This window comes from Phocoena phocoena, chromosome 5 (genome assembly GCF_963924675.1).
Source record: "Phocoena phocoena chromosome 5, mPhoPho1.1, whole genome shotgun sequence".
NCBI lineage: Eukaryota > Metazoa > Chordata > Mammalia > Artiodactyla > Phocoenidae > Phocoena > Phocoena phocoena.
The window spans coordinates 74,452,758-74,480,324 of record NC_089223.1 but is presented as its reverse complement, the minus strand read 5'-3'; the positions used below and the strand labels follow the sequence as shown (position 1 = coordinate 74,480,324).

At 42.7% G+C, this 27,567-nt stretch overlaps 1 protein-coding gene across 1 annotated transcript; it reads left to right on the top strand.

Moving 5' to 3' along the window:
• The first annotated feature begins 7,812 nt into the window (after positions 1–7,812).
• On the top strand, positions 7,813–22,557 carry CHRNA9 (cholinergic receptor nicotinic alpha 9 subunit). Its single transcript, XM_065877835.1, has 5 exons — positions 7,813–7,992; positions 8,279–8,424; positions 9,676–9,830; positions 18,334–18,866; positions 21,968–22,557. The coding sequence occupies exons 1-5, from the start codon at positions 7,929–7,931 to the stop codon at positions 22,510–22,512; spliced, it is 1,443 nt and encodes a 480-aa protein (XP_065733907.1). The 5' UTR covers positions 7,813–7,928; the 3' UTR covers positions 22,513–22,557.
• The last annotated feature ends 5,010 nt before the right edge of the window (positions 22,558–27,567 follow it).

The window sequence follows — 27,567 nt, the reverse complement described above, 5'->3', positions numbered from 1 at the left end:
CGTCAGTAGCTAGGAGACAGTCCCCCTCCTGCATCCTCCCCGCTTGTCTTTCACCTAACTCTGCGTGGTCATCAGATAGACGGTGACTGCGAATAGCAGGAAAAGATTGTGCAATTGGAAACACACAAGCCGCTGTGAAAAGAGGAAATAAAACCAGTGGGCTGAGAACATATTGGGGTGAAAAAGGATCAGAAACTCAAGAACAAACAAGAACTTCAAAAAAGCCCTGAGAAGCAAGTGGCCTTGAAAAGGAGGCTCAACGGGTCTCATGGATGGGGCTCCTCAGCACACATTGAGATGAACCCCCAAAATAAGAGGAATCTAGAAGGTACTCACCTTATACAACTGTGTAAAGTGTTATGGCTTTCAAATATACCCCCCCGGGGGATTTCAGGGAGAAGAGCATACGCCCTCTGACAAAGCACAGACACCAGAGCCGGCCCCAGTGCCCAGATCATTCACCGGGACACATCGGATACCCTAGATCAAGTATCAGCCGTTCTCCTGACCCAGAAACCTGCACATCCCTTATCACCTGCTTACGGCTCTTCTGCTGGCAACGTAATGGCTCTCTTTTTACCAGTAGAGGTTTTGCTGATTGCTGGAGCCCACGTGGTTCAGCGGGGGAATCATACTGACATTTATCAAGACCCTGCTATACACCAAGTATGTGTTTGGCACTTTATCTGTTTTCTCTTTAATCCTCACAATAAGCCTTTTAAGTAAATATTACAATTATCATTTTTACAAATGAGAAAACTGAGACTCAAAGAAGTTCTGTGACTTACTCAAGCTCACGTAAATAGTGAGTGGTGGTCCCAAGATTTGAACCTGGGCCACAGGACTCCTTCTGTGTCTTTACGTCCTTTCTGTTGCATTAGGTCAGCAGAGACATGGGGGAGATGCCTCCCTGCCCTCCTCCTGCATCCATGGCAGATGCAGCTAACGATCTTGGTGGTGGTTCCCTCTGATCTAGGATTATGTACGAGGCACAGGCTACCTATAGAGAAGTTATGGTCCATGTTCTCAAGGAGTTTGCTTTGACATAGGTTAAAATATAATACAGCAGTAGACTAGGAATGTAAGGCTGTAAATAACACAAGTGCTAAAAAGATTCTGGTAAGCTTATAAATCATAGGAAATATATCCACCATCCTTTGTCTGAAAGCTGACCTTTTCCCTGCTTTCTAATTCCTTGGATTTCTTTTCTCATTCTAGATATTACTCATTTATTCAATCAAACAGTGTCTTCTCTGGGTCTAGGAGCACAGCATAGAACAAGACCAAGCCCCCGCTCTCAGGGAGCTTAATTTCTAGTAGGAAGACAGACAAGAAACAAGCAAGTGCACACAGACATGCACATACTTCAGCTGGTCATGGTGGGATGAGACAGTAAAGCAGGGAAGATGGGTAGATTGGAGTGGAGTGTTGTTTTATGTACGGTTGTCTGGCAAGGGGTTTCTGATAAGACGGCATTTGAACTGAACCAAGAAGGAAGTGAGAGAGGGAGCTGAGAGGATATGGCCAAGGGCACCGCAGGCAGAAGGAACAGAGGCCCTGAGCAGGGGTGGCGTCGTGCTTGTGGGATGGCAGAGGCCAGCCTGACTGGAGTGCAGTGAGTGAGGGGCGAGGGTTAGAGATGGAAAGCTGGTAAGGATTTAGGCTTTCACTCTAATTGTCACTACGGGGAAGTGAGGAGACCTGTCCAGCCTCCAGACATCAAGCAGGGCTGCTGTGGACTCTCCAGTTCCCACGTGTTTCTGGTTCTTCAGTGGAAAGGCTCCTTTTATGTGGGAGAGCTCCCTCTCTGGGAATCTGTACGGGGCTCCTGCACTGGAAGACGGGTGGGATTTAATGGAACCAGCTGAGCTACACTCAGTGTCGGCCCTGGCCTCCCCACGCATCTGCCCACATCAAGCTTTTGCATCGTGACTCTTTTCCCTTCGGGCTGTGCTCTGTCTTCATCTGGGATGCTGACCCCTATTGCAGTGCTTGAGTCTGGTTAAGTGGATTTAAGGGTTTGATGACATATATCAAGGGTCAGCAAACTCTGGCCAGCCACCTATTTTTATAAAGAAAGTTTTATTGGAACACAGCCATGCCTATTCATTCACATATTGCCTTTGGCCGCTTTCACAACACAACAGCAGAGAAGAGTGGTTGCTACAGAGACCATTTGGCCTGCAAAGCTGAAAATATTTACTATCTGGCCCTTTACCTAAAGAGTTTGCCAACCTCTGTAATAGATTTAGATCTGCTAACTCTCACAAAGCAGAAAAGAAGGTTTAAAAAGACTGCTACAAAACTATGTAAGTAATTAAATCTACAGCGGATTGACAATAATATTAATATTGCAGTGAAAAAGAAGACAAGACAATGGCAGGACTGATGTTCTCCCACTCATAGTACAAACTGCTTGTCAGATAAGATAATAGCCTCTAATCAGTTCTGTCAAGAAGTTGGTGGACAGAGAGAGAGAAGGGCAGGGGACAGGGGGTAGGAGAGGGAAATGGATAGATAGGTAGGTAAATTGTGGCTACAGGTTACATGCTCAAGTTTTAATGCTGGGGTTGCATTTTCCCCCTTTAATCATCAACTTGTTTAGCACTTTTTATGGTCAAACACTGTTCTTAGGGTGTTACCAAGCCCAATTTGTATCTGCTTACCCAACTCAAAGCAGAGCCAATCGACTGACACAGGGTTGTGCTGAAGAAATGTATAACGTTTATTGCAAGGTGTCAAGCAAGGAAAATGGGCAACTGATGCTCAAAAGACCTAAACTCCCCAATGGCTTTCAGGGAAAGGTTTTTAAGAGCAACATGAAGGGTGAGGGTGGCGGGATGCCTAATCAACTCGTGGACATTCTTCTGATTGGTTGGTGGTGAGGTAACGGGGTGGTATTTCAGAAGTCAGCATCATCAGCCTTCTGTTTCCAGCCAGTCTGGGGTCTGTGTGCTAATGTCTTCCTCCTGGTAGGGGTTTCAGTACCTGCAAAACAACTCAGAGATATGGCTCAGGATGTTACCTATAGCCCTTGAGGAGGAACTAAAGATCCTTGACTTCGTTTTATGGCTAAACTTTGTCTTACTTGATTTCTTTCCTTTTTTCCTCATTTTCTCACTTCTCTCATTAAATTTGCTCTTTGGAACTCATGGAAGGCCTAGAAGGCTATAGCTTTTCTACAAACAAGAGATGGGGACATAGTGGGGGAGCGTCTATCCCTGGGAAGGCCCTGAAAGGTACTGCTTGGTTTCAAGGGTTTCACATATGTTAACTCATTTAGTTCTCAAAACAACCCTAAGAGGCAGATACTATTATAATTGTCCCCCTTTTATAGATGGAGAAACAGAGGCACAGAGAGGTTAAGGAATCTCTCCAGAGTTACACAGCTAGGAAGTGGCAGGAAGGCTTGAATCCAAGCAGTTTGACTCCAGAGTTTATGTTCTTAAATTCTACTTTATACTGCTTTTCTTGATTATGAAAACAAAGACAAAACAAACTGGAAAATGTTCAGTGAGTATAGCCTCAGTAGGTAGTAGCCCTTTTGGCATGATTTGACATCTTAGCTACCAACCCTTATCCCAAACCTTGGTGCATGGTAAAATAATTTGGAGATTACTCCTTTAAAAAAGTTCTGATTTTTTAATTTCGAGACACATGTCCAGGATGAGTCCATTAGAAAGTAGTGTGAAATAGGGTGTCAGAGGCCCATCGGGGAACCTCCTGAGATTTCAGTGAGTTGGGAGGCATTGGTTAGCAGTTGCCACAGCTCTGAGCACTCAGGACAGCTCTCCTCTGCTAAGAGCTTAGGCTCCTAGGGAGGCTGAGGGTCTCTGGCTTGGCTCTCAGTGGAGAGCTGTCATCCTGTCCTGTCTACCCCCTCTCTGGGTGGACCTCAGACTTTTCATCTGTAAAACAAGGGAGATCAGCTAGTCGGTCTCCATGAGCTTTTCAAAGGTTAAAAATATTCAGATTCTAGATTTAATGAAATGGAGAAAATATCCATGCCATATTAATTTGTAGGGGGGAAATCCTTTACAAAGCATTATGTTTGATTTTTGCTAAAAAAATACATGTAACAGAATGAAGGTATTTGTGCTTTTTACTCCTTTGTCTTTCCCCCTCCCTCCCCCTCTGCTACTGGGGAGAAGGTCTTTTGGCAAAAATTTCACTAGGATTCTCTGTCAGGCAGGAGCTCTATTCCAAACAGCAGAAGCACTGCCATCCTTCTCCTGGAATGGAGCCAGGGATGCCCCCAGAAGGCATGAGCTCAATGGGCAAAGGGTTCTCAGCAGCTTCAGCCAAAAAGGGTTGAGCTGGGACCCTGAGGGAGGGAGAAGGTAGGAAAGGATGGGAAACCATTCAAGGTAGATCCTGCGTGAACTACAATGCAACACCATGAGAACAGGAAAGGAGAATTTAGAAGCACCCTCCGCGCTTCTTTGTACTCATAATCTTCATGGAGTGAGGCAGAGTTCTGCTACTGACCTGGGTCCCTCCAGATCTCACAGGACATGACAACACAGTTCCATAACCATTGAAAAAGGTGGCTGCCGCATGAACACTGTCTGTCTCTGCCTGGTTGGATTCTTCTGGGTGACCTTTCTTTTCCTTCATTGTGCTTTTCTATACTTCCTAATCTTGCTACACTAGACATGTATTTCTTATACAACAAAAATTGTGTTAAAACATATTAAGGGGCTTCCCTGGTGGCGCAGTGGTTGAGAATCTGCCTGCCAATGCAGGGGACACGGGTTTGTGCCCCAGTCCGGGAAGATCCCACATGCCGCAGAGCGGCTGGGCCCGTGAGCCATGGCCGCTGAGCCTGCGCGTCCGGAGCCTATGCTCCGCAACGGGAAAAGCCACAACAGTGAGAGGCCTGTGTACCGCAAAAAAAAAAAAAAAAAAAAAAAAAAAAATTAAGATCTTACAGAATGTCTCTAATAGCCTAATATTATATTTTGGGAATAGACAAGTCCCTCAAGATAGATCCATAGAGGAGGATTTGGCTCCCAGCGACTCTGAAATGGCTGGAATCCTTTATTGTGGCAAGGAAGGCTGCTTCTCAAAAGGTGCAGACATTGAAAGGGTTGTTGTGTTCTCTAGAGATTTTCTGAATTGTGGGTCCCTTTTTTCTGGCCAGAATATACTCCCTCAGATAGTGATACCACACAAACTGTGGTGAAATGCTGCTCGGAATTTCTACCATGAGCTGGGGAAAGGTAGCTGCTGGCATGAATATCGTGAACTTCCCAACTTATTTAGGGCTCTGTGAACCTGAATTAATATGCCAACAGATATGACCATTCCTGTTAATGGGCTCTCAGGAAATAGGGTGTACTCTGGAGGTTCCAGATTTCTAGATGGCTGAGGTTTATTCAGATTATTTTCATTGTCTGAACCCGTATTTTAGAAAATCAGTCGAAAGCATATCTGCCTGCTTTTTAGCCTTATTGAGCTCTAAGTGGTGAACTCAACGGCTTACTTCTTCCATAATTTTCCTACAAGCTACAGGACCACTATGTTAAAGGTCTCTCTCTCTGGTTTTTTTTTTCTTTCTTTCTTTCTTTCTTTTTTTTTTTTTTTTTTTTTGCGGTACGCGGGCCTCTCACTGCTGTGGCCTCTCCCGTTGCGGAGAATAGGCTCCGGACGCGCAGGCTCAGCAGCCATGGCTCACGGACCTAGCCGCTCCGCTGCATGTGGGATCTTCCCAGACCGGGGCACGAACCCGCGTCCCCTGCATCGGCAGGCGGACTCTCAACCACTGCGCCACCAGGGAAGCCCTCTGTTTTTGTTTTTGTTTTTGTTTTTTGGTGTGTTTTGGAGCTAAGGGAAACAGTGATTGGGTAAAAGTGCACAGGTCCCAGGGAAAACACCTTGTGGTTGTTTTTAGAATGAATTTGAGAATTCATTTGAGAATTTGAATTCTCAATTCAGAATTTGAAAATTCTGAATGAGTTTGAGAATTCATTCTATACTTTCTAATTTCAAAATTTCAAATTTTGAAATTTCTAATTTCAGAATTTTCCCCCCAAAAGTATTGGTTTAATTTGGTTTGTGTTAACATTGACAGGTGAGCATCAAGTGTTACCATTTTTTTTAAATTTCAAGTGACCAACTGAATGAACTGAGTTAATCAAAAGCAATCAGACTACCAGAGACGATTACTTTCGAGGCAGGTTTCAAGCAGCAGCTGCGGTAGCTAACACCACGTGTTCACTGAGCACTTATTCCCAGGGGCTGTTCTCAGTGATGTGAGGCATCAAAGACACATAAGACAGAGCTTCTCTCACCATGAGAAGGAGAGGCTGCATTAACGTGGGGAGCACATCAGACTGGTGTGGGTGGCCTGGAGTCTGTCTCCGGCCGAGTGCAGCTGGAAGGAAGCCATTCGAATCTCTAGACATCAGTTTCCTCAGGAGAAAATGAGGCATTCAACTCAATTTCAAAAGGACCTTCAGCTTCTGAGATTCCAGAGCCGATGGTTTTTTGGAGGAGGAAGGCCTGTGCGTGGGCACCGGGAACTGTGTCATGTGATGAGTGAGTCAGACTCAGGGCGTCAGAAAAATAACGTCTTCACAATCAACACAAGGGCATAGGCAATTAGGAAACGCACTTAGCTGACGGCTTGAGTGTCTGTTCCATTCGGAAGATATATTCCTGAAGAGGGACAGGGTGACTCATAAGAAGGCTGTAACTTGATGAAGTACAGCTATCCAATTTCCTTGCTCTGATTCCAGGCAACTGAATGATCTTAATTTGGTTTCCCAAGGCAGTTTCCCCAGGCAAGAGAAGGGACAGGCTGTGGCAACTGGAAACTGACATTCTTTTGTGTGAGCAAAATTAGATCACATATGAGAAATGACTGAAATTATAAGAAGTAGCATTCAAATGCAAAGCGTCCTTAGTAATATCATCACCAGTTATGAATCATTTTCATGCTGATTTGGTTAGCCTTTGAACCTTTTTTTTTTTAAAGAGCTAGTAAACACTGGGTGACTTGGTAAATATAGAAATTCTGTATCTGCAAAGCTGATCAGAGGTGAAAATTACTAACATTTACATAGTGCTTTACAATTTACAAAGTGCTTCTCTATACAGTATCCCAGTATCTCTGGGAGACAGGGAATATTATTTTCCCAGTTTCTAGCTCAGGAAAGCTCTGTATTATGAGGGAGGATTTGGGCTGGCAGTCAAACCTAGGTCCTGCACTGCTAATCCAAATCATAGTGCCGCTGCTTCTGAAGCAAGTGAATGCTCTTCTGCCCCCATCCACCTGCATACACACACACACACACACACACACACACACACACACACACACACCCCTTCCTATACAAGATCTGTGCTCAGTGGGACAACTGAATGAGTGGTGAGAAGCAGAGGCAGAGAAGAAACCCAAATGCCAGTCTATTCCGGAGATTGTGGAACTGCTTCTCTTTCCCTCTTCAAAAGCCACTCCAAATGCATAGGGCCTTTCCAGATGGCTGTCCCATGGCTGGGTCAGTTCAGCTTTTCTTAGTCCCCGGCTGAGTCTTCTTGCTGCAGGTATAGAAAGTGTCTGGTCTGCTTAGGTGGAATCTCAGGGAGTGTCAGACTCCTACCTCTCTTCCCCTAAAAGTTTGGTCTGGATATTCCTGCTGAAGGTAGCTAGGGATGCTCAACCAGGGTGGCTCCCCTAGAACAGCACTGCCTGACCTAACACACCTGGGGCTCCTGACTTCTCAGCTACTGGAGCTGCCAGTCTCAGATTACCAATGGGGAGGGATCTCAGGACCTAGGGCCCTACGTGCACTGCAAGCCCTGAGCTCTTTGCTGTGCAGAGACAGTGGCAGAGTAGGTGCTTTGTGACCAGACCCTTCCCATTCACAGAGAGAACTGGAAGACCGCACTGCCTGGCTGGGAATTTACAGAGGCTTAGGAAAAAGATGAACTGGCCCCACTTCTGCATCTCCTGTTGCTGGATTTACTTTGCTGCCTCCAGACTGAGAGGTAAGAGGCTGGTGGGCGTGTAACCATTGTCACTCATCTGGGGCCACTTCTTTGGGTTTTAGGGTGGGCCAGGAAAAAGAACAAATGTTCTAACTGCAAGGAAGTACTTCGTCTTCTTACTGACTCATACTAATCCTGTAGGGTGTGCCAGAAAAATAACTCCCATCGACCTAGAGCTTGTCCCCAGCTGATGCTAGATTATCCCCAATGCTAGTCCTTGGACTGTTGTTCTTTGCCTTAAAATATACATGACACTGAAGGTTGATCAGGTCCCTCTTTTGAGCAGCTGGAGAAACAGCAGATGGAAAATATGCTCACAAGTTGTTTAATGACATTTTTGAAGATTATTCCAATGCTCTTCGTCCAGTAGAAGATACAGATAAAGTTCTGAATGTCACGCTCCAGATTACACTTTCTCAGATTAAGGATATGGTGAGTAACATAGTGGTAACTCTGAAATGTTTAGAATGAAACTAGCAGTGCTTTCCAAAGGGAATGTCTGAACTGGGAATTTGAGAGAAAGTGAGAACACAGAGCTCTGTGTGCAAGCTGATGGGAGAAGGGAACTCCAGGGGAAGAAAGCTTTCTACAAAATTAATTTCACTAAATTATGTAATCCTGGCCATTAACACTAACAGTCTTATATCATCTAAAGAAAGTTGGTTACACATTACATGTTCCATCTCTATGAAATGTGCAAAATCAGCAAAACCATAGAGACAGAAAGCAGAGTAGGGGCTGTGGGAATAATGGGGGAATAGTGATAGACTGCTTGACGGTCATAGGCCTCCTCTTTTGGGGTGACAAAATGTTCTGGAAGTAGAGAATGGTGGTGGTTCCACAACATTGTGAATAAACTGAAAGTCGCTGAGCTGTACACTTTAAAATGGTTAAAGTGGTGAGTTTCATGTAATGCGAATTTTATCCCCAGTTTTTAAAAGGTGGGGTTTTTTAAATTAATTAATTAATTGATTTTGGCTGCATTGGGTCTTCGTTGCTGAGCGTGGGTTTTCTCTAGTTGCCACAAGCGGGGGCTACTCTTCGTTGTGGTGTGCAGGCTTCTCATTGCGGTGGCTTCTCTTGTTGCGGAGCACAGGCTTTAGGCGCGCAGGCTTCAGTAGTTGTGGCTCGTGGGCTCTAGAGCGTGGGCTCAGTAGTTGTGGCACACGGGCTTAGTTGCTCCACGGCATGTGGGATCTTCCCGGATCAGCGCTCGAACCCGTGTCCCCTGCATTGGCAGGCGGATTCTTAACCACTGCGTCACCAGGGAAGCCCAAAAGCTGATGTTTTAAGATGACTTACCTTATATAATACTTATATGTGTTTAATTACACGAAGTTATGAAACTTGAAAGATTTTTCTTTGGTACATTATCGATGTTTGCCGACTTTTTCATTCAAAAGAATCATCGGTTGATCTATTTTCAGAGAAATTTGGGCAGTTGATCCAGGCAGAGATCTGATGATTTAAATATTTGTCCACTTTACATTCCTAACACTAAATCACAGAAAAAAACATTTCCCTGGCAGTCAATCAAGGGGATAGACTGGAAAAATTCTCACTTTCTTATTGGAAATAGACTAGTGCTCTTGGAATTCCTGTTTTGAAGATGAGTGTTCTAGAGACAGGTGCATTCAGTTGAGGTGTTGATGGGATAAAGTTGTATCTGGGTTAATTGTACAGGATGAAAGAAATCAAATTCTGACTGCCTATTTGTGGATCCGCCAAATCTGGCACGATGCGTATCTCACATGGGATCGAGACCAGTATGATGGACTGGACTCCATCAGGATCCCCAGCGACCTGGTGTGGAGGCCAGATATTGTCCTGTATAACAAGTAAGTGCAAGTCAGTAGTTTCTCGGGAATGAATTTATTGATGTAACAGAATGTAAACATAATGGAAAAGGAATGTTTAAAACATGCATGAGGTTAAGTCTATTCATGTTCCTAGTCCCTGAAGTGAAGGTCATAAAACCTCAGATAATAAAACAATAGGTCATAAAATCTTAGAGTTACAGCCCCCTTTTCAGATGAGAAACTGTATTAGAAGCCGTGTGAGTTTTCTAGGGCTACTGTAACAAAGTACCACATACTGGGTGGCTTAAATGACAGAAACTTATTGTCTCACAGTTCTGGACGCTAGAAGTGCAAGATAAAGGTACTGGGGCTTCCCTGGTGGCTCAGTGGTTGAGAGTCCACCTGCCGATGCAGGGGACACGGGTTCATGCCCCGGTTGGGGAAGATCCCACATGCCGCGGAGAAGCTAGGCTTGTGAGCCATGGCCGCTGAGCCTGCGCATCGGGAGCCTGTGCTCTGCAACGGGTGAGGCCACAACAGTGAGAGGCCCGCGTACCGCAAAACAAACAAACAAACAAACAAAGATAAAGGTACTGGTAAGGTTGGTTCCTTCTGAGGCCTGTGAGGAACACTCTGTTCCCTGTCTCTCCCCTAGTTTCTCAGGTGGTTGCTGGCAATCTTCAGTTTCTTGACTTGTAGAAGCATCACCACAATCTCTGCCTTCTTCTTCACATGGTGTTCTCCCTGCGTGTTGTCTGTGTCCATATTTTCCCTTGTATAAGGACACCAGTCTTGTTGAATTAGGTGTTTACACCACACCAGTATGACCTCTTCTAGACTAATTACATCTACAATGACCCTGTTCCAAATTAGGTCACATTCTGAAGTGCCAGGGGCTAGGATTTCAACATACATTGCATCATGTCTTCACAGATGCAATTCAACCCTTAACAGTGGTGCTCCCTTGTCTAAGATCATGTATCAAAAATACATGATACGATTAAGATTAAATCAGAATGGGCCTGCTAGAAGCTGGCCTATGGAATTTGGACCTTGTAAGGAGTGGAAGATGAACTAGATCATAAGATCACCAGTTGGCCTTTTCCTGGTCCGAGAGCAAGGGGCCTTGGTGAGTAGGTAGGTAAGGTTTAAGTTTCTCAAATTTTAAAGTGTGCACGAATCACCTGAGGAGCTTTTGCTCAAATACAGATTCTGATTCAGTAGGTCTGGGGTAGAGTCTGACGTTCTGCATTTCTATAAGCCCCAGACGGTAGTGCTGCTGTTCCACGGATCATACTTTGAGAAGGAACCAGACAGCTGTCTCAATTCAGGTTCAGATGCTCCACCTGTTGTCAAAGGGGCTCCTCTCTCTTTTTATTCTGGAACTCAAGTTTCTCAGGGCTGGGAAAGGTTCTTCTGAGCAGAGCCATATGAATGAGGAGCAGCTCAGGGGGACTCTCCGGAGAGCTCAGCCTTCTACTGGACGTGGGTTTCCCTTCAAGAAGCAACTGGTAGGTTGCAGCCTGGATTTTAGTCTCAGTCCTTACTCAGAGAGCTTGTCCGAGGGTCATGACCTTATGAATCATAGTCCTGATGCTACTGTCCATTCCCCACTCTGGAATGGCAACTCTTCCATACCCCTTCCCAAGCAAGATCACATCCAAGTGCTGGTGCTTTAGTACTCTGGTTCACACTCCCCTCAGCACACACACACACACACACACATACACACACACATACACATACATAGCAGGCAAGAGAACGAGCCAGGATGTCCATTACCTCTTCCCACACACAGGGTGCAGGAGAGTAATCAGAGGATACACTTTACATAGAACACTTGCAGCATTCTATAAGTTCAAAATTCTCCCTGGAGGAAAACAGAAGGCTGGTTCTCCTTTTCCTCCTGCTTTGATTGACTGAAGCAGTGCCCAGCTCTTACTGAAACACTTCTGTCCGAGCTGGCATGACCTAAGTTAAGCCTACCCCAGTCCCCCTTTATCAGAGAAGCCAGGTATGCACTCACGAGCTCACACAAGCCTGCTGTGGCTTTGGTAAATTTTGTCCCCGTTCTCCGTCCTTTCCCCCCGAGATCGCTGGCTTTGAGAAGTGTGAGTTCTGATCCCCTTTTCTTTCACACACAGACCCTTTTCACCACACTGATTCATCAACTCTTCTTTTCCTCTGGATTGACTCTTTAGTCTTCTTTCCCCTCCTATCATGGACAGTTCTGTTTTGGATCCTCTATTTTCCTGTGTGTTCTCCTTCTCAGTAACATCAGAGTTTTACTATTCAGAGGAAACCCTAAATGGACTTATGGTTGGATGTCATTTGCATTCCTTTAAACAACTGAAATGAGAATAGAAGAGAGAGGATCAGGCAAAGGAGACACCCCAGTCCTTTGGGGTCCCGAGGAAGGACCCTGACCCTGGTCCTTCTACCTGAATCCCTGGACCTGCAGAATCTTCTGCTCCCTGATATAATATAAGTACTTCTCAGAAACTGGTACAGAAACTTGTAGACCAAAAAATGGGCTTCCTGAGTGGTGGTAGGGAGAATAAAGAGGGGTATAAGGCAGGTGATCCAGTCATGTGTGATAAAGATAGTTTGGGCAGAAAGATGTTTAACATCTAGATTCACCATTAGTGCCTGAATCCATGGGTTAGACTTGCTGAGGAGTGACGAGGATGGTCCTGGGCCTGGAAGCTATTTCATATGAGGAGCAGTCGAATTTATCGATGCTTAGTTTGGAAGAGAGAGGTCCTTAGGAAGACTTGATGGCTGTCATAGGCAATCATAGGAAAAATAAGGTAGAGAAAAAAGAGAAAATTCCTCCAGAGGACAAAACCCAAAACAATGAGTAGAAGTTAAAGGGTTTTTTAATTGCATTTTAATGCAATTTTAAAAAAACTAATAATTTGAATAATGAATTTTCCCAAGAGGTAGTGAGCTCTTTAACAATATAATGACTCAAGCAGATATTGGCTGTTACCAAGTCAGTAAAGGAATAAAGTTCTGGTGGGGTTGTTTAGTATAGGTATATGGCCAATATAATGGTTAGTATAAGAGGGTGCAAGGATTCCTGACATTTTTAGGTTAGGTAAAGAGTGGATTACAGAAATTTCAGAAGTGTGTTTATTATGAGAGAGTTTTAATGGTTGGATTTTAATGGACTGGTTTAATACTTGGATTTTAGACCTAGTAAGAAATTGGGTACCCTGTTGTACTCAGAAAGAGTTGTCTACAATTTAGCTTTAAGTTCTGCTAAAGTAGCTTAGAGAATTGAAAGGATGGAAAAACTGTAAGATGAGACTGGATATACATATGTCAAATTTTATGATTGTATCCTTTAAATGTGTGCAATTTGTTGTATGCCAATCATACATCAATAAAGCTCCTTAAAAAGAAAAAAAAGATGACATTGGAAATAAAGGAGGCAGAAGAGGAACAGGTTTGGAGAGAAAGATGATGAGTTTGGTGTGAGACCTGTTCAGTTTGGGAGACCAAAGGAACAGAGGAGACAACCAACAAAGAGATTGCAAAGGCAAGTTTTCAGCCTGGAAAGAAGGTCACGGCTAGAGCTATCAAAAGCCCTTTTAAGCCCTTATAGAACTGCTCAAGGAGGGAAAGAAAATGGCTGAGGATAAAGTTGGAGAATTTCTTCACTGAAGAAATTTACAGAGAACATTCAGAAGAAATGGTTAAAGGGGTAGAAGGAGAACTCAGAGAATTGCCTCATAGAAACCAAGGGAAGAAAGGATGTCTGGGAACAACTCAGAAAGTGAAGTGCTTGGGAAGGGTTGACAGACTCTTAGAAGAGTCTTTAGATTTGCCCATTTGCAAGTCATGAGTGACCTTTAAAAGAGCACACTTTGAAAGTTGGGAAGAAGCCAAATTGCAAGAATACAAGCAAGATGGGGAAGTGAAGGCAGCAGGCATCAATTACTCTCGAGAGCGGTGTGCAGAGAGGAGAGAGGTGGGAGGGGCCTGGGAGGAAGGGAAGTTGGTAGGGAGACTTGGGAACAGAGTTGGGAGGGGATTAGAGGAGCCAGAGAGAATAAGAGAGACCAAGAGAGGCGAAATCCTGAAAGAGACTTGGAAGGAAAGAAGTCACAGTACAAGAAGAGAAGTTAACCTTGAAAAGAAAGAGAGGGACCCCTTTTTTTTTAAATTTATTTATTTTTGGTTGCGTTGGGTCTTCATTGTGGTGCATGGGCTTTTCATTGTGGTGGCTTCTCTTGTTGCGGAGCACGGGCTCTAGGCGCACGGGCTTCAGTAGTTGTGGCGTGCAGGCTCTAGAGAGCAGGCTCAGTAGTTGTGGCACACGGGCTTAATTGCTCCGTGGCATGTGGGATCTTCCTGGACCAGGGCTCGAACCCGTGTCCCCTACATTGGCAGGGGGATTCTTAACCACTGCGCCACCAGGGAAGCCCGAGAGGGACTTCTTTTTGACGTGGAAGGGAAGATAAGGGGGACACACGAAAGACGGAGAGATTGGAGATAGGAAAAAGGGTGGATTGTGGGACTGAGTAAAGAGACAAGCCTATGTCGAGGTTCCAGGCACTGTCTGGTACCAGAAAAACTGGCTGATTCTCACTGTTCTCTCCTTCACCAGCCCACACTTCTCCAGTTCTGGAGATCTTGCTTCTTACAGCCCTTGCTGGGAAAGGTCTTTCTGCTCAAGTGCGAAGCTGAAGTCAGCTCAGTCTTTGATCAGGGGAGAAGGGACTGCGTGAAGGGCACTAAGTGTTGGAGGAAAGGGAAGGTAAGAGGAAAACAATTTAAATAATCGCTTAGGGTCATATTATTGAACGCTGCCCTCTCGACCTCCATTTTGAAATTTTGTCCCTGTAATTTTTTTCATTTTCTAGTTGGGAAAATAGAACATAGTTAGAAACAGAGGGAAGGGAAAGAGAAGAAACTCATATGTATTGGACACTTACTGTGTGTCAGGCAGTGAATTGGGGCTCTACATAGTGTGGTAGACAAAATAATTGCCCCCAGGGTGTCCCCATCTCAATCCCTGAAGTCTGTGAATATGTCACCTTACGTGGCAAAAGGGACTTTGCAGGTGTGATTAAATTAAGGATTTGAGAGGAGATTACCCTGCTGGGGCCATTGGAAACAACCTTACAAGTCCTTATAAGAGAGAGAGGTGGGAGAGTCAGATGCCACAAAGGAAGCAGATATCAGAGTGATAGAAGGAAGGAGCCCTAAACCAAAGAATGCAGGCAGCCTCTAGAAGCTGGAAAAGGCAAGGAAATGGACTCTCCTTTAGAGCCTCTGGAAAGAACACAGCCCTGCCTAAACCTTGATTTTCGGATTTTTGACCTCTAAAACTGTAGAGATGCTAAATTTGTATTATTTTAAGACACTTGGTTTGTGGTAATTTTTTACAGCAGCAATAAGAAATTAATAGATTAATTATTTACTTAATATAACATTTAAAAAGAAACCTTAAGGTATTATAGCCTCTACTTTTACAGGTGGGTGACAGAAATGTTACTTGCTCAAGGTTACAGAAACTGACCAAGATTTTAACCCAAATCTCTCTGTGATATTTCTGTGATGTCATTGCTACTTCCTAAAGGAGAATGAGCCATATTGATTCAATCAACCCACTTACCTACCCACTTACCTTTCTTTGTTAAATCCTTCTTCTGTGCAAGGCATTCAGTCATGTGTTGAGGGGTTAGGATTTTAAGACTCAGTCTCTGACCTCAATGAACAGTCCAATAAGAAATGTATGTAAAATGTAAGCCCCTCATAACACAGAAATAAAGTACCAGAGCCCTTCAAAGGTGAAAGGATTTCATCAGACTGGAGGGGCAGGCGGGGCTTCTCAGAGGGGTAGGCATCTGAGCTGTCTTGAAGGATGTATTAGATTTATATTTGCAGAAAGTGGGGCGGGTATTATAGGGAGAAGAAAGAGTTTGAGTAAAGGAGAGACAATCACAGGATCTGTTAGGGTTTCAGCCTTGATTGGTGGTGTGCGAGTGAAGGAGACCAGTGGAAGACATCAGAGACCAGTGGGAGGCTACAGAGTGGGATGGGAGTAGATCATGGAACGTCTAGGACACTGAACTTAGGAGGTGTGGAAGTATTTGGTCGGCCATAGGAAACCAGTGCAAGTGCTGAGCTGTAAAAAGATGTGATCAGAGAAACCAGGGAGATAAAACAAGATATTGGTCATGAAGTAATTAAATAGTAATGTCTTTAAACTCCTCCTGAGTAGTTGGGGTGATGTTTTCAGACAGTGGGCTCCTTTGCCCTCTAGCTTCTGGTTGGGTTGGGTCAATGAGAAGCACCAGTGAGCAACTGGAGGGAGAAAAGGGAGTGAGGTTAGGGCATGTATTCCCTTGCTCTCTTCCTATAGAGTTATTATCTTTGGCTTGCTGTGTCCCTTGACAGAAAGGTATAGCTCCTATCATGGTGACCCTCTTAAGCAAGTCTTTCCTTCCAGGTCTTGGTAACTGCACCTTCCCTTCACCTCTTCGGGCCCAGGAATGGTAATAGCTCTGCTGTTACTAGCCCTGGAGTGGTTGCCCTACACCTTATCCATACCTTTGTAAATAGTCCCTGCATTAAACACTCCTCAAATTATCTAATTTGAGTGGGCCATCCACTTTCTGCAGGGACCATGACTAATACAATTATTCTAGCTCCAGATAGATTCTCTCTGACCCCGAGACCTCTTACACCAAGGAAGGTAGGATGGGTGAGTTCCCATCCTCCAGTTCTCACTTCTCGTATAGCTAACTATATATATTTCTCATTGTTACAGAGGGTAGGTTCAGGCATTTTCAAAATATTCATTTTCTTCTCTTCACAAGACCACGTTAAAGATCCCCTCTCTAGACCTCCATTAAAAATCGAGTGCTACAATTCAGCTGTAATGCTCTGATTAGAGTGGACCCAATCAGACCATTACAGTTAACATTGTGGTACCTAAATTTTAATAAGTAGGAAAAAAACTTTTAAAACATGCCAGTTCTTTGATCTAACACACCCTCTTCTAGCAATTTAACCTAAGGAAAGAGTCAGTGGATAAATGCAACAATTTGACTACAGAGATGTTCACTGCGGCATTGCTTGTAAATGTAAAAACTGGAAACAACCATAATGTTGAAAATAGGTGAATTGGTTAAATAACTATGGCACATCTCTATAATGGAATGTAATTGAATACCATTTAGCCACAAAAATAAAGTTGCAAAAGAATATGAACAGATGATCATATATGTTTTTAAATTGTCTCAATGTTATTTTGTAAATTAACTTTTTTATTTTGAAATAATTTTACAGAAAAGTTGCAAAGATGGTACAGAGTTCTTATTTATTCTTCACCCAGTTTCCCTTAATGTTACATCTATGTAACCATAGTACATTTGTCAAGACTAATACAATACTATTAACTAAACTACAGACTATTTGGACTTCACCAGTTTTTCCACTAATGTACTTTTTCTGTAAGAATCTAATTCAGCAAACCACATTACATTTAGCCATAATATATTTTGTAGGGAAAAAATCATAAGGAACACTTGGAAAAATGTGCATTAAAATATTAACAGAAACATATCAGTTAAGGTTGTAAGCATTAGAAACTCACTTTGTCTACCTTGTGACAAAGGGAATCTGTTGGAAGGATATCGTACAGCTCACTGAATTAAAGGGAAAAAAATCAATGACCAGGCCTTGGAAAGGACAAACCAGGACTACTCTACAGTTCAAGACAGTGGGGAATATTGAGATTTAAAAAAAAATAATAATAATAATTAATTGACTTTTATAGGGAGCCATCACCAGTGTGAGTCTCTTTTGGTCTTTGGGTCACTCTGCTTAAGATCCAAACTGCAGGGAGAGTGAATCACTTGGACCTAGCTCAGGTCACACAGCCAGCCCCTGGCCAAGGGTGGCTGAGGAAACTTGATCATTGTTTCATCTGCCTTACAATGGTCATGGAGAAAGAGTCACTCCCCAAAGTGAAACAGAAATTCTGTACCCCCAAGATGTAAGGCATAAACGTTGATAAAGCAAAAAGAAGTTATATCTAGAATAAATTATTATCTCTTAGATTATGGGTGAATAATTTTTTCTCTGTGTTTTTCAAATGTTCTACTGTAAACATGTACAACTCTTTCAACAGCAACAAAAAGTTACTTTAATATTCTTGTGCCCACAGTTAACAAAATCAGGTAAGCAGAGCCCCCTGTTAGATTTTAGCCTCATTTACTTTTTTTCTGGGTGTTTGAATAATTATACCTGGACCAAGAGAGTGGCACTGGGAATGGAGAGGAAGGGACATAAAGCAGAGATGCTTTAAAGAAAGAATCCAAGAGAACTCGGCCCTAACTATTCACAGGAAATGGAGAAGAGGGCAAATTAGAGTTGATTCCAGACTTTCAAGCCAGGGTGACAGGAATGGTGATCCACTGCCAAGACACTGAAGTGATGGACACAGGGCGCTGAGCTATCGGGGGTAAGGAGTTTGGTGAGTTGTCCTGGCGAGCAGCTCTCATTTTCCTCCTCTGACCTCCAGGGCTGATGATGAATCTTCTGAGCCTGTGAACACCAACGTGGTCCTGCGGTATGATGGGCTGATCACCTGGGATGCACCAGCCATCACCAAAAGCTCCTGTGTGGTGGATGTCACCTACTTCCCCTTTGATAACCAGCAGTGCAACCTGACCTTTGGCTCCTGGACTTACAATGGCAATCAGGTGGATATATTCAACGCCCTGGACAGCGGAGACCTCTCCGACTTCATCGAAGATGTAGAGTGGGAGGTGCATGGCATGCCTGCTGTGAAGAATGTGATCTCCTATGGCTGCTGCTCTGAGCCTTACCCGGATGTGACATTCACTCTCCTTCTAAAGAGGCGGTCCTCTTTCTATATCGTCAACCTCCTCATCCCATGTGTCCTCATATCTTTTCTGGCTCCCTTGAGTTTTTATCTCCCAGCAGCCTCTGGGGAAAAGGTCTCCCTGGGAGTGACCATACTGTTGGCCATGACTGTATTTCAGCTCATGGTGGCAGAGATCATGCCAGCCTCAGAAAATGTCCCTCTGATAGGTGAGTTCAAGTGTCTTACACTTTGAGTCAGCACTGTGGTAACTGGGGTTGTATCTGTATCTTTAAACTCCTAACAATGAGGTCAACTTCAGACTCAACACAGGCTGTCACATACTTCATGTGGTGTCTTCAGTTGGCATCTTTGAAAAGAGATGTGGCTGTTGGAAACAAAGCTGGTCTTGTTGTCTCCAGGTTTACCCAAAAGAGGAATGAGAGCAACATGGTTTAGAGCAGTGGTTCTCACAGTATGGTCTCTGGACCCACAGCATAAGCATCATTTTAGAAATGCAAATTCTCAGGGCCCACCCTAGATCTGCTTAATCAGAAACTCTGGCCGTAAAGCCTGGCAAACTGTTTTCAAAAGCTTTCTAGGTGATTTCGATGAGCTTTTTGTTCAAGTCTAATAACCACTGGCTTATAGATTAAGACCCTGATTTTGAAGTCAAAGAAATCTGCGTTTGAACTCTGACTTCACCACTCATTCTTTGATCAGCCTTAAGAGAGTTACTTAATTTTTGAGTCTCTACTTCATCAGCAGGAACATTTGTGTAATTGCTATCTCATTGTGCCACTGCTTAACACAGAGCCTGGCATATGGTGAGGACTGAGAGAAAAGTGACTATTATTATCACGTTACAAGGGATTTCTTCTTGGGAAGAGTGATAAACGTGTTGGAAATGATGAGCTGGATTTTTAAGCCTGCTGTCTACCCTTGATAGACTAATTCTCAACCTTTACTGGGTATAGTAGGTGTGGGAGAGCTTGTTAAAAATGCAGGTTCCTACACCCAAAGACGTTGTTTTTCTTTTTAAGCAATCTTGGGCAAGATTTGGGAATCTGAGGTTATTCTCAAGTAGAACACACTTTCAAAATTTTGCAATAATGAAATGTCCCTCTAAGGGAAGGAGTGTAGACTGTGGCTGCCATCCCTGCTTCCCCTTTCCTTTACCTCCCTTGTTCTGAGATCCTTCCTAACACCTTTAATACCTACTTCCTGCCACCAAGGATAACACCCAGATCAATACGTCTATCTCAATGACTTGCTGTTGTAATAGATGCTTATGAGAATCAAAAGCTAGACCTAATTTTTAGTTCTTTAATGTAATCAATGAGGAGAAATTTCAGAACACCAGGAGACTTAGAAAGCAATATAAAAGGGGTATTGTACTGCCCTTTTACCCTCTCCTGTATCCAGTATTACCCAGTATTTAGACGTTACTACATTGGCTTCTCTGTTTGGAGATCTCTTCCTTGTTACGTCTCTCCCAGCAACACCTCCCCACCCCCAACACACACACTCATGTACATCTTTTTGAGAAATAGACACAGAAGGTTCTCACCACCACTAATAAAGAGGAAGACGTTTATTGGTACTTTTATCACCTCTCCTGAGGCAGAAATGATTGACAGTGACAACATCTAATAATAACCCTGTTTGAGGCAAGATCAATTGACAGACCCCTCTCTCTTCTTTGGCAGTAAGATTCAAAAGCAAGCTGGATCAATTTCTGAAGAAAGATGTCTCAGAACATGTCTCAAGAATTTTACAAGCATTACTTTTTCTGTTTCTGTGATAATATGAAATGTATCTTTTTTGGAAGGGTGTACACAGATCTTGAGAACTTTATTAATTGTCACAATTTGTTATTTGTAGCACCTATGAAATAGAGTTACAATCCCATAGAAGTGTGTTGAAGTTTCCTGCATCAAGTGTAGCATTTGATCCAGGCTTTTGGCCCACAGCCTTGACAATGTTAAGAAAGATTCCATTTATTTTTAGTTTACTCAAAGCTTTTAACAAACAATAAACAGATGATAATCATTATCAAATGCATTGTCTTCATCTGTTAAGATGATCATGTGAGTTTTTTTCTTTTCCCCCATTAAGTTAGTGAATTATATTACAGTTTTCTGATGTTGAACTAAACTCTTCTTTATCATGAAGAATTATCAATTAAAGACACTGTAGTATTTAGTTAGCCAATGATTTTTATAGAACTTTCTCAAATGTGTCTATGAATGAAATGACCTTAATATTTCCTTTCTTGCTACTTTTGGAACCAAGACTGAATTTACTTCATAAAATGAGATTTTCTATGCAGTTTTCCGTCTTTTCTATTTTTGGAACAGCTTGCATAAGATATGAGTTATCTGTTCCTTAAAAATACGGTGAAACTCACCTGTAAAACCTTTTGGCTCTAGAGCTTTTTGGAAGGTGGGTGGGTAGAGGTATTTGGTTAATTCCTACTTCTATTTAAGTGTTCTTTCTTCTTACACTAAATTTGACATCTTATATATTCGCAGAAATTTCATCTAGGTTTTCAAATGTATTATCATACAGCTATTTGTAATATTATTTTATTGTTTTCTAAATTTCTATTCTCTTATTTTTTTCTTTTGCATCCCTTTTTCTTTCTTTCTCCCACCTCTATTCCATGAGTGGCCTCATCAAAGGTTTATCAATTTTATTACACTTTTCAAAAAGCTTGCTTTTGGTTTTGTTCATCTTCTAGGTTCTTTGTTCTACATTTCAGAAATTTGTACCCTCATCTTTATTGTTTCCTTCCTTAATTTTCCTTTTTCATGAATATTTGCTTTACTCAATCACATGTTAAAGACTGAGAGTGACGCAGTGTCTCCTTTCTTCCCCAATGGTAATGAGCTTTCATATTAACAAGGTCCAAAGACAATTCTGAGAACTGACCAAGACCATTCATTGTTTATTTATTTGTTCGTTGAAAGTGGAAGTTTTTCACAACATGACCTCAGCAAAAATTTACAAACCTTTTAACTCAGGGCAAGGGACAGTGCTGAAAACTTTTCCTGTATTTTCTCAGTTAAGCCTCGTCATAGTCCTATGAGTTAGATACTAATATTATAGTCATTTTATTAAGAAGGAAGCTGAGGCTTACCAGAATTATATAACTTGCTCTAGGTCACAAGTCTAGTGATGACAGAGCTGGGATTTGAACCCACTTTTATTCAAAAGTCTGTAATAGTAACCATCAGTGTATACAGCTTCCTTAGAAAAGGTGTTTGTTTCTTTTTGAGCCAAACACAAGGACAGTTTTAAGCTAACCTTGGTTGTTGTTATTTTCCAGGCAAATACTACATAGCCACAATGGCCTTGATCACAGCCTCCACTGCCTTGACCATCATGGTGATGAATATCCACTTCTGCGGGGCTGAGGCCCGGCCAGTGCCACACTGGGCCAGGGTAGTCATCCTGAAATACATGTCTAGGATCTTGTTTGTCTACGACGTGGGTGAGAGCTGCCTTAGACCCCGCCAAGACAGGGAGGAGGACCACCTCACGAAGGTATATGGCAACCTTCCAGAGGCTAATCTGAAGACGACCAGAAATAAAGACCTTCCCAGAAAGAAGGAAATGAACAAACTCTTAAAGAATGACTTGAGGTACCAGGGTGAAAACCCGCAGGACGTTGACAGTTACTGTGCACGGTACAAAGTGCTGACGAGGAATATCGAATACATTGCCAAATGCCTCAAAGACCATAAGGCCACCAATTCCAAGGGCAGCGAATGGAAAAAGGTTGCAAAAGTCATAGACCGATTCTTCATGTGGATTTTCTTTATTATGGTGTTTGTGATGACTCTTTTGATCATAGCAAGAGCAGATTCGTGAGCATTTGGTATGTGGGGATAAATCAATAAACTTCCCCTGTGATCTACTCTAATGTTCTTCCAAATTAGAAATACCTATATCTATATATACACAGATATACATAAATTAGGATTTATGTTGTCTTTACATTTTGTTTTCAACTTCAGATCAATATTATAGCCATCTGTCAGGTTAAATCAAGCAGGAGGTCCAAAATTTCAAGGGCAGGAAAATGGAGGAAATACAGAAGGACCCCTTTTATAACCTACCAGAGTGGTAGGTGTCTGGCTTCTAGATCACACAGTTACTCTCTCCTTTAGCAGTACAGATAAAAAAAGCACACTACGTTCCATTTAAAATTCAAAGCAGGGCTTCCCTGGTGGCGCAGTGGTTGAGAGTCCGCCTGCCGATGCAGGGGACACGGGTTCGTGCCCCGGTCCGGGAAGATCCCACGTGCCGCAGAGCGGCTGGGCCTGTGAGCCATGGCCGCTGAGACTGCGCGTCCGGAGCCTGCTCTCCGCAACGGGAGAGGCCACAACCGTGAGAGGCCCGCGTACTGCAAAAAAAAAATAAAATAAAATAAAATAAAATAAAATTCAAAGCAAAACAAAAGAAACTCATTTTCCCCTTAGTCCCTATTAGAACATGCTTTTTAAAAAAGGAAAATAGTGATATATTCCTTAGTGTAATTTAAGTCTCACTGTTACCTTTCTCAGGCCTGGTGCATTTCAAGCCATATCTCAAATGATGGAATAAAAAATTTTGTCCCCTATAAACAAGGTCTAAGGATCAGTGACTTAATGGGGTAGAGAGTCTTCTTTGTAATGATGATGTCATATATGTTGGTTATATTTTATATAAACCTTAAAGATGAAGTCATGCCTGCATTTAGTCTTGGATTTAAATAAGATCATCAGCAAACTGGGCTTATTTATTCATTCATTCAATTATTCACCAAACATTTATTTTCTCCTACATATAATAAAGCTGCATGATTCACATCTGCAATGGGTGTCATAGCAAATCTTATGTGTAAGTCTGACCCTTTTTGATCTTCACTACAATTCTGTGAGCTTGTGGGCAGGTATTTCTAGTTATCCTTCTCAGAGGAAGAAGCTGGGTCAGAGGAAGGTGGGTGTAAGTGACCTACCTCCACATCCAACTAAGTGGCATACAGAGCTGGGAAATAAACCCTTAGCACTGTGAGTTCAGGCCAGGTGTGCTAAAACCACACAGCTTTCGGCCATGATAGATCATGATTTAGGATAGTTGTGACTGAGGGATTCTCATTCTGAATTCTGAATTTCTGCCCTAAATTTCTTCCTGTACTTCTCCACTTTTTTCCTACTTTCAGTCAAATGTCTTCAAATTCCCTTACTCCCATCTTGATTAAAATGATCTGAGTACTACTACCCATTCCCTAACTTCCAACTCCTCAACTATTCTTTTACCGATTAAAACAAATAAACAAATGAACAGAAGTGGAGAGAGGACAAGCGTTAACCTAGACAAGAGAGGATGATATTTGGTTTAAACATATAGACATTGTTTTCTACTCTTTTGCCTACTTATTCATAAAATATTTATTGTGTACCTACTATATACTGAGTGCTAAGTCAGCCTTGAAGGAAACAAATATAAAACATGGTTTCAACCTTCTGGTTTCTCATATGGTACTTGTAGTTCAGTAGAGGAGACAGTCAAGAAAATAGAAGAATGTAGCATAAAAGTGTTATCATAGAAGCATGGACAAAATGCCACAGGAACAATGATGATTAATCTGTTTGAGGGAAAGCTTGGGAAAGACTTTGTACAGGTGTAACATTTGAGCTGAGCTTTGAAGGATGAGTAGGTGTTTGCTAGACAGAGAAAGAAGTGAGTATTTAAAGGGATTAGAAGGAATTGGGGAAATGTAACTTAGAATCAGATGATTTTTTCTTTATTTTAATTATAGAAGTACTTTTATAAATTAGAGTTGCATTTGGCAGCAAATAATAGAAAACCCAATGGACCATGACTTAAGGTTATTCATCTACACAAAAATAAACCCAGAGTTACAAAGTCCAGGGATCTTCCCATCTTTCCTTTGTGTTGTTTTAAGGCACTAAATTCTAAGTTTGCAGTAGTTTGTTACAGTAGCAATAGAAAACTTATATAGTACACAATGAGTGGTTTTACATATATAACTTTTTCCATATTTTAGATTATCTGTCTGAGATAGATTTGTCTATAGCCAGAGAGAGGCAGTCCTATTGAGCCATGTCAAAAATTTGGAAGCAATTATACCCCAATAAAGATGTTAAAAAAAAAAAAAAAATTTGGAATTTTATCCTAAAAATATTTGGTAACACAAAAGGGTTTCAAGCAAGGGAGCGATAGATTCAGATTTGTTTCAGAAATAACACTGTGGTGGCAGTTAGAAGATTGTAGAGAAAAAAGAGAAGAGGCAGAGTGATCTATTGGAATTGGTTTTTTTTTTACCAATTCAGGGAATTGATAATGAAGGCTTGACCCAAGACAGTGGGAATAAGAAAATGGATCACGTAGTATTTATGACCTAGACTAGACAGGACTTGGTGACAAGATGGATGTAGGGTTAGGTAAAGGGTGGCATTGAGAATGATTCTGAACTTTCCATCTCAGACTACTGAGGCAAAGAATAAAGGAGGACCAGGTTTTGGCGTAAAGAATTTAAGACATCTGAGTTGGAAATGCTTATGGGACATCCTGGTAGAGAAATATAGGCAGTAACTGAACACGTATTTGGAACTTTGGAGAAAAGTGAAAGTTTAAAAAATTTACACTCAGGTTAATTGTTAAAGTATTTATTAAATGATTCCAGTGGGTAAGACATATGTTACAAACAGTGCAAGACTCAAATGAACAGAAAGGCATTCTTTGCCAGAATTCCATTAGTTTATAATCATCCTGCATCACTAAAGCAGTTACCTTGTTATGCTGTCATTTTTCCATTCACAAGTCTGCTTCCCCAAACATACTGAGGTCCTCTCTAGTCCTAAGGCCCAGTAGCTCGGTCATTATTCTCTTTTTATCCTTTGCAATAAGGATATTCTCTTTTATTTTCTGTGTGCAATAAAGGGCGTAGTACAAGGTCATTAGCGATTAAATGCTTATTGAAAGAATGAGTGAGTGAAAGGAAGTGCTTAAGAGGGTCCAGCAAAGTGCTAAGAAACTTAGACTGTGAAAGAGGCCTCATCCTATACAATATACAAAAATAAAGTCCAGATGAATTCAAGACTTAGTTGTAAAAACAAACACAAACTGGGACTTCCCTGGTGGCACAGTGGTTAAGAATCCACCTGCTAATGCAGGGGACATGGGTTCGAACCCTGGTCGGGGAAGATCCCACATGCCACGGAGGAACTAAGCCCGCGTGCCACAACTACTGAGCCTGCTCTCTAGAACCTGCGAGCCACAGCTACTGAGCCCACGTGCCACAACTACTGAAGCCCACGTGCCACAACTACTGAAGCCAACACGCCTAGAGCCCGTGCTCCACAACAGGAGAAGCCACCGCAATGAGAAGCCCGCGCACCGCAACAAAGAGGAGCCCCCACTCGCCATAACTAGAGAAAGCCCGAGAGCAGCAACAAAGATCCAACAGCCAAAAAATAAATTAATTAATTAAAAAAAAACAAACAAAAACAAAAGGCTTGTAATAAAATCTAGTTGACTTTCTGAATAAAATTCTCCACCTCCATAAATTTTAAGATGTGGCGACTGCTTTGAAAGAGGAGTCCAGGGCTGCCTGACGGGGAGGAACCAAGGGGATGGGTTTGAATTGGGGTGGTCGGCTTGCTGAGGAAATGGCCTTGAAGATGAGCTCTGAGCATGAGAAGGAGTTAGCGGGGATGAGACTTGGGGAGAGTGACAGGTTGCAGGCAGTGGAAAGGTCAGAATTCAAGCTCAAGGGCAGAACAGAGCTTATTATTATTTGAGAAAGAGAAAGGAGGCCCTCGGGGCAGAGATGGAATCAGCCACCTGCAAAAGACACGAAAGAGGAGACTGGCAAGGTAAGCAAGGCTGGGTCACGCAGAGCCTGGCAAAATTTACAAAACACCAACAACTTTGTTCGTTGTCTGACTGCCTTGGTGCAATGAGGGGTGCCTGGGTTTGCTGAGGTCCCGATCTTTGTTCATTTTCCTTCTTTAGCCTTTGTGTCTACTTTTCTATCAGCTCATTGCTCAGACCAACACTTGCCAGCACAACCATGGGCAGACCTGTCAAATGGACTGTTCTTGGTCAAACTGGAAACACAGGATCCAGAATGTCTCGAGCAACGCCAGTGAGGCCACTCGTACTGTCATCAACTGCAGAGGCTAGCAAAGAGCTCTCTGCCTATTTCTTCCTTCCTCTCAGATCACACCTTTGAAATAGGCCCTGGCTGTTAAAACTCCATGAGCTTGTCAGTATATCCAAAGCTCTCTAACCCTTAAAAAATAAATCCTGTGACAAAACCTCCCTTGTCTTTGCATATATCTATCTTTCTACTCTTCCCAGCCAAGGTTCCCCCCTCATCATTCAGGGTTCCAGCAGAACACAAATGGTGTGCTCGAATTTGGATAACTGGAGGAAAGTTTAATAAAGGACTATTTACAAAGGTGTGAGCAGGATGTAGAGAAACACAAGGGGTGGTAGAAAACCCTAAGACCAGTAAAGCAGAGCTATTACCACTCTGAGGCCTGAGAGGAGGCAGGAGGGAGTGGTTACCTGAACCCAGCTGGAGAAGGCTATGAACTATGGTTGAGTGAATGCAGCAGACCCCGTAGGGACAGAATTGGGGGAATATATATCCCCACCTCACTCTCCTTCTTCCGTTCAATCTCCTCCCAAGGCTCACCATTGGTCAAACTCAACAGACTCAAGGGAACATATTGATGTTACTGTATATCTGGGACAAAGAGCACAGTGGTAAAGGGTAGAGTGTGGATCTGGTCGGACAAAGGGGAGACAGCTGGCACATTCTCTCACTCTTTGACTTCACTCTACATTTAAAAACTGACTTCTTGGGCTCCCCTGGTGGCGCAGTGGTTGAGAGTCCACTGGCCGATGCAG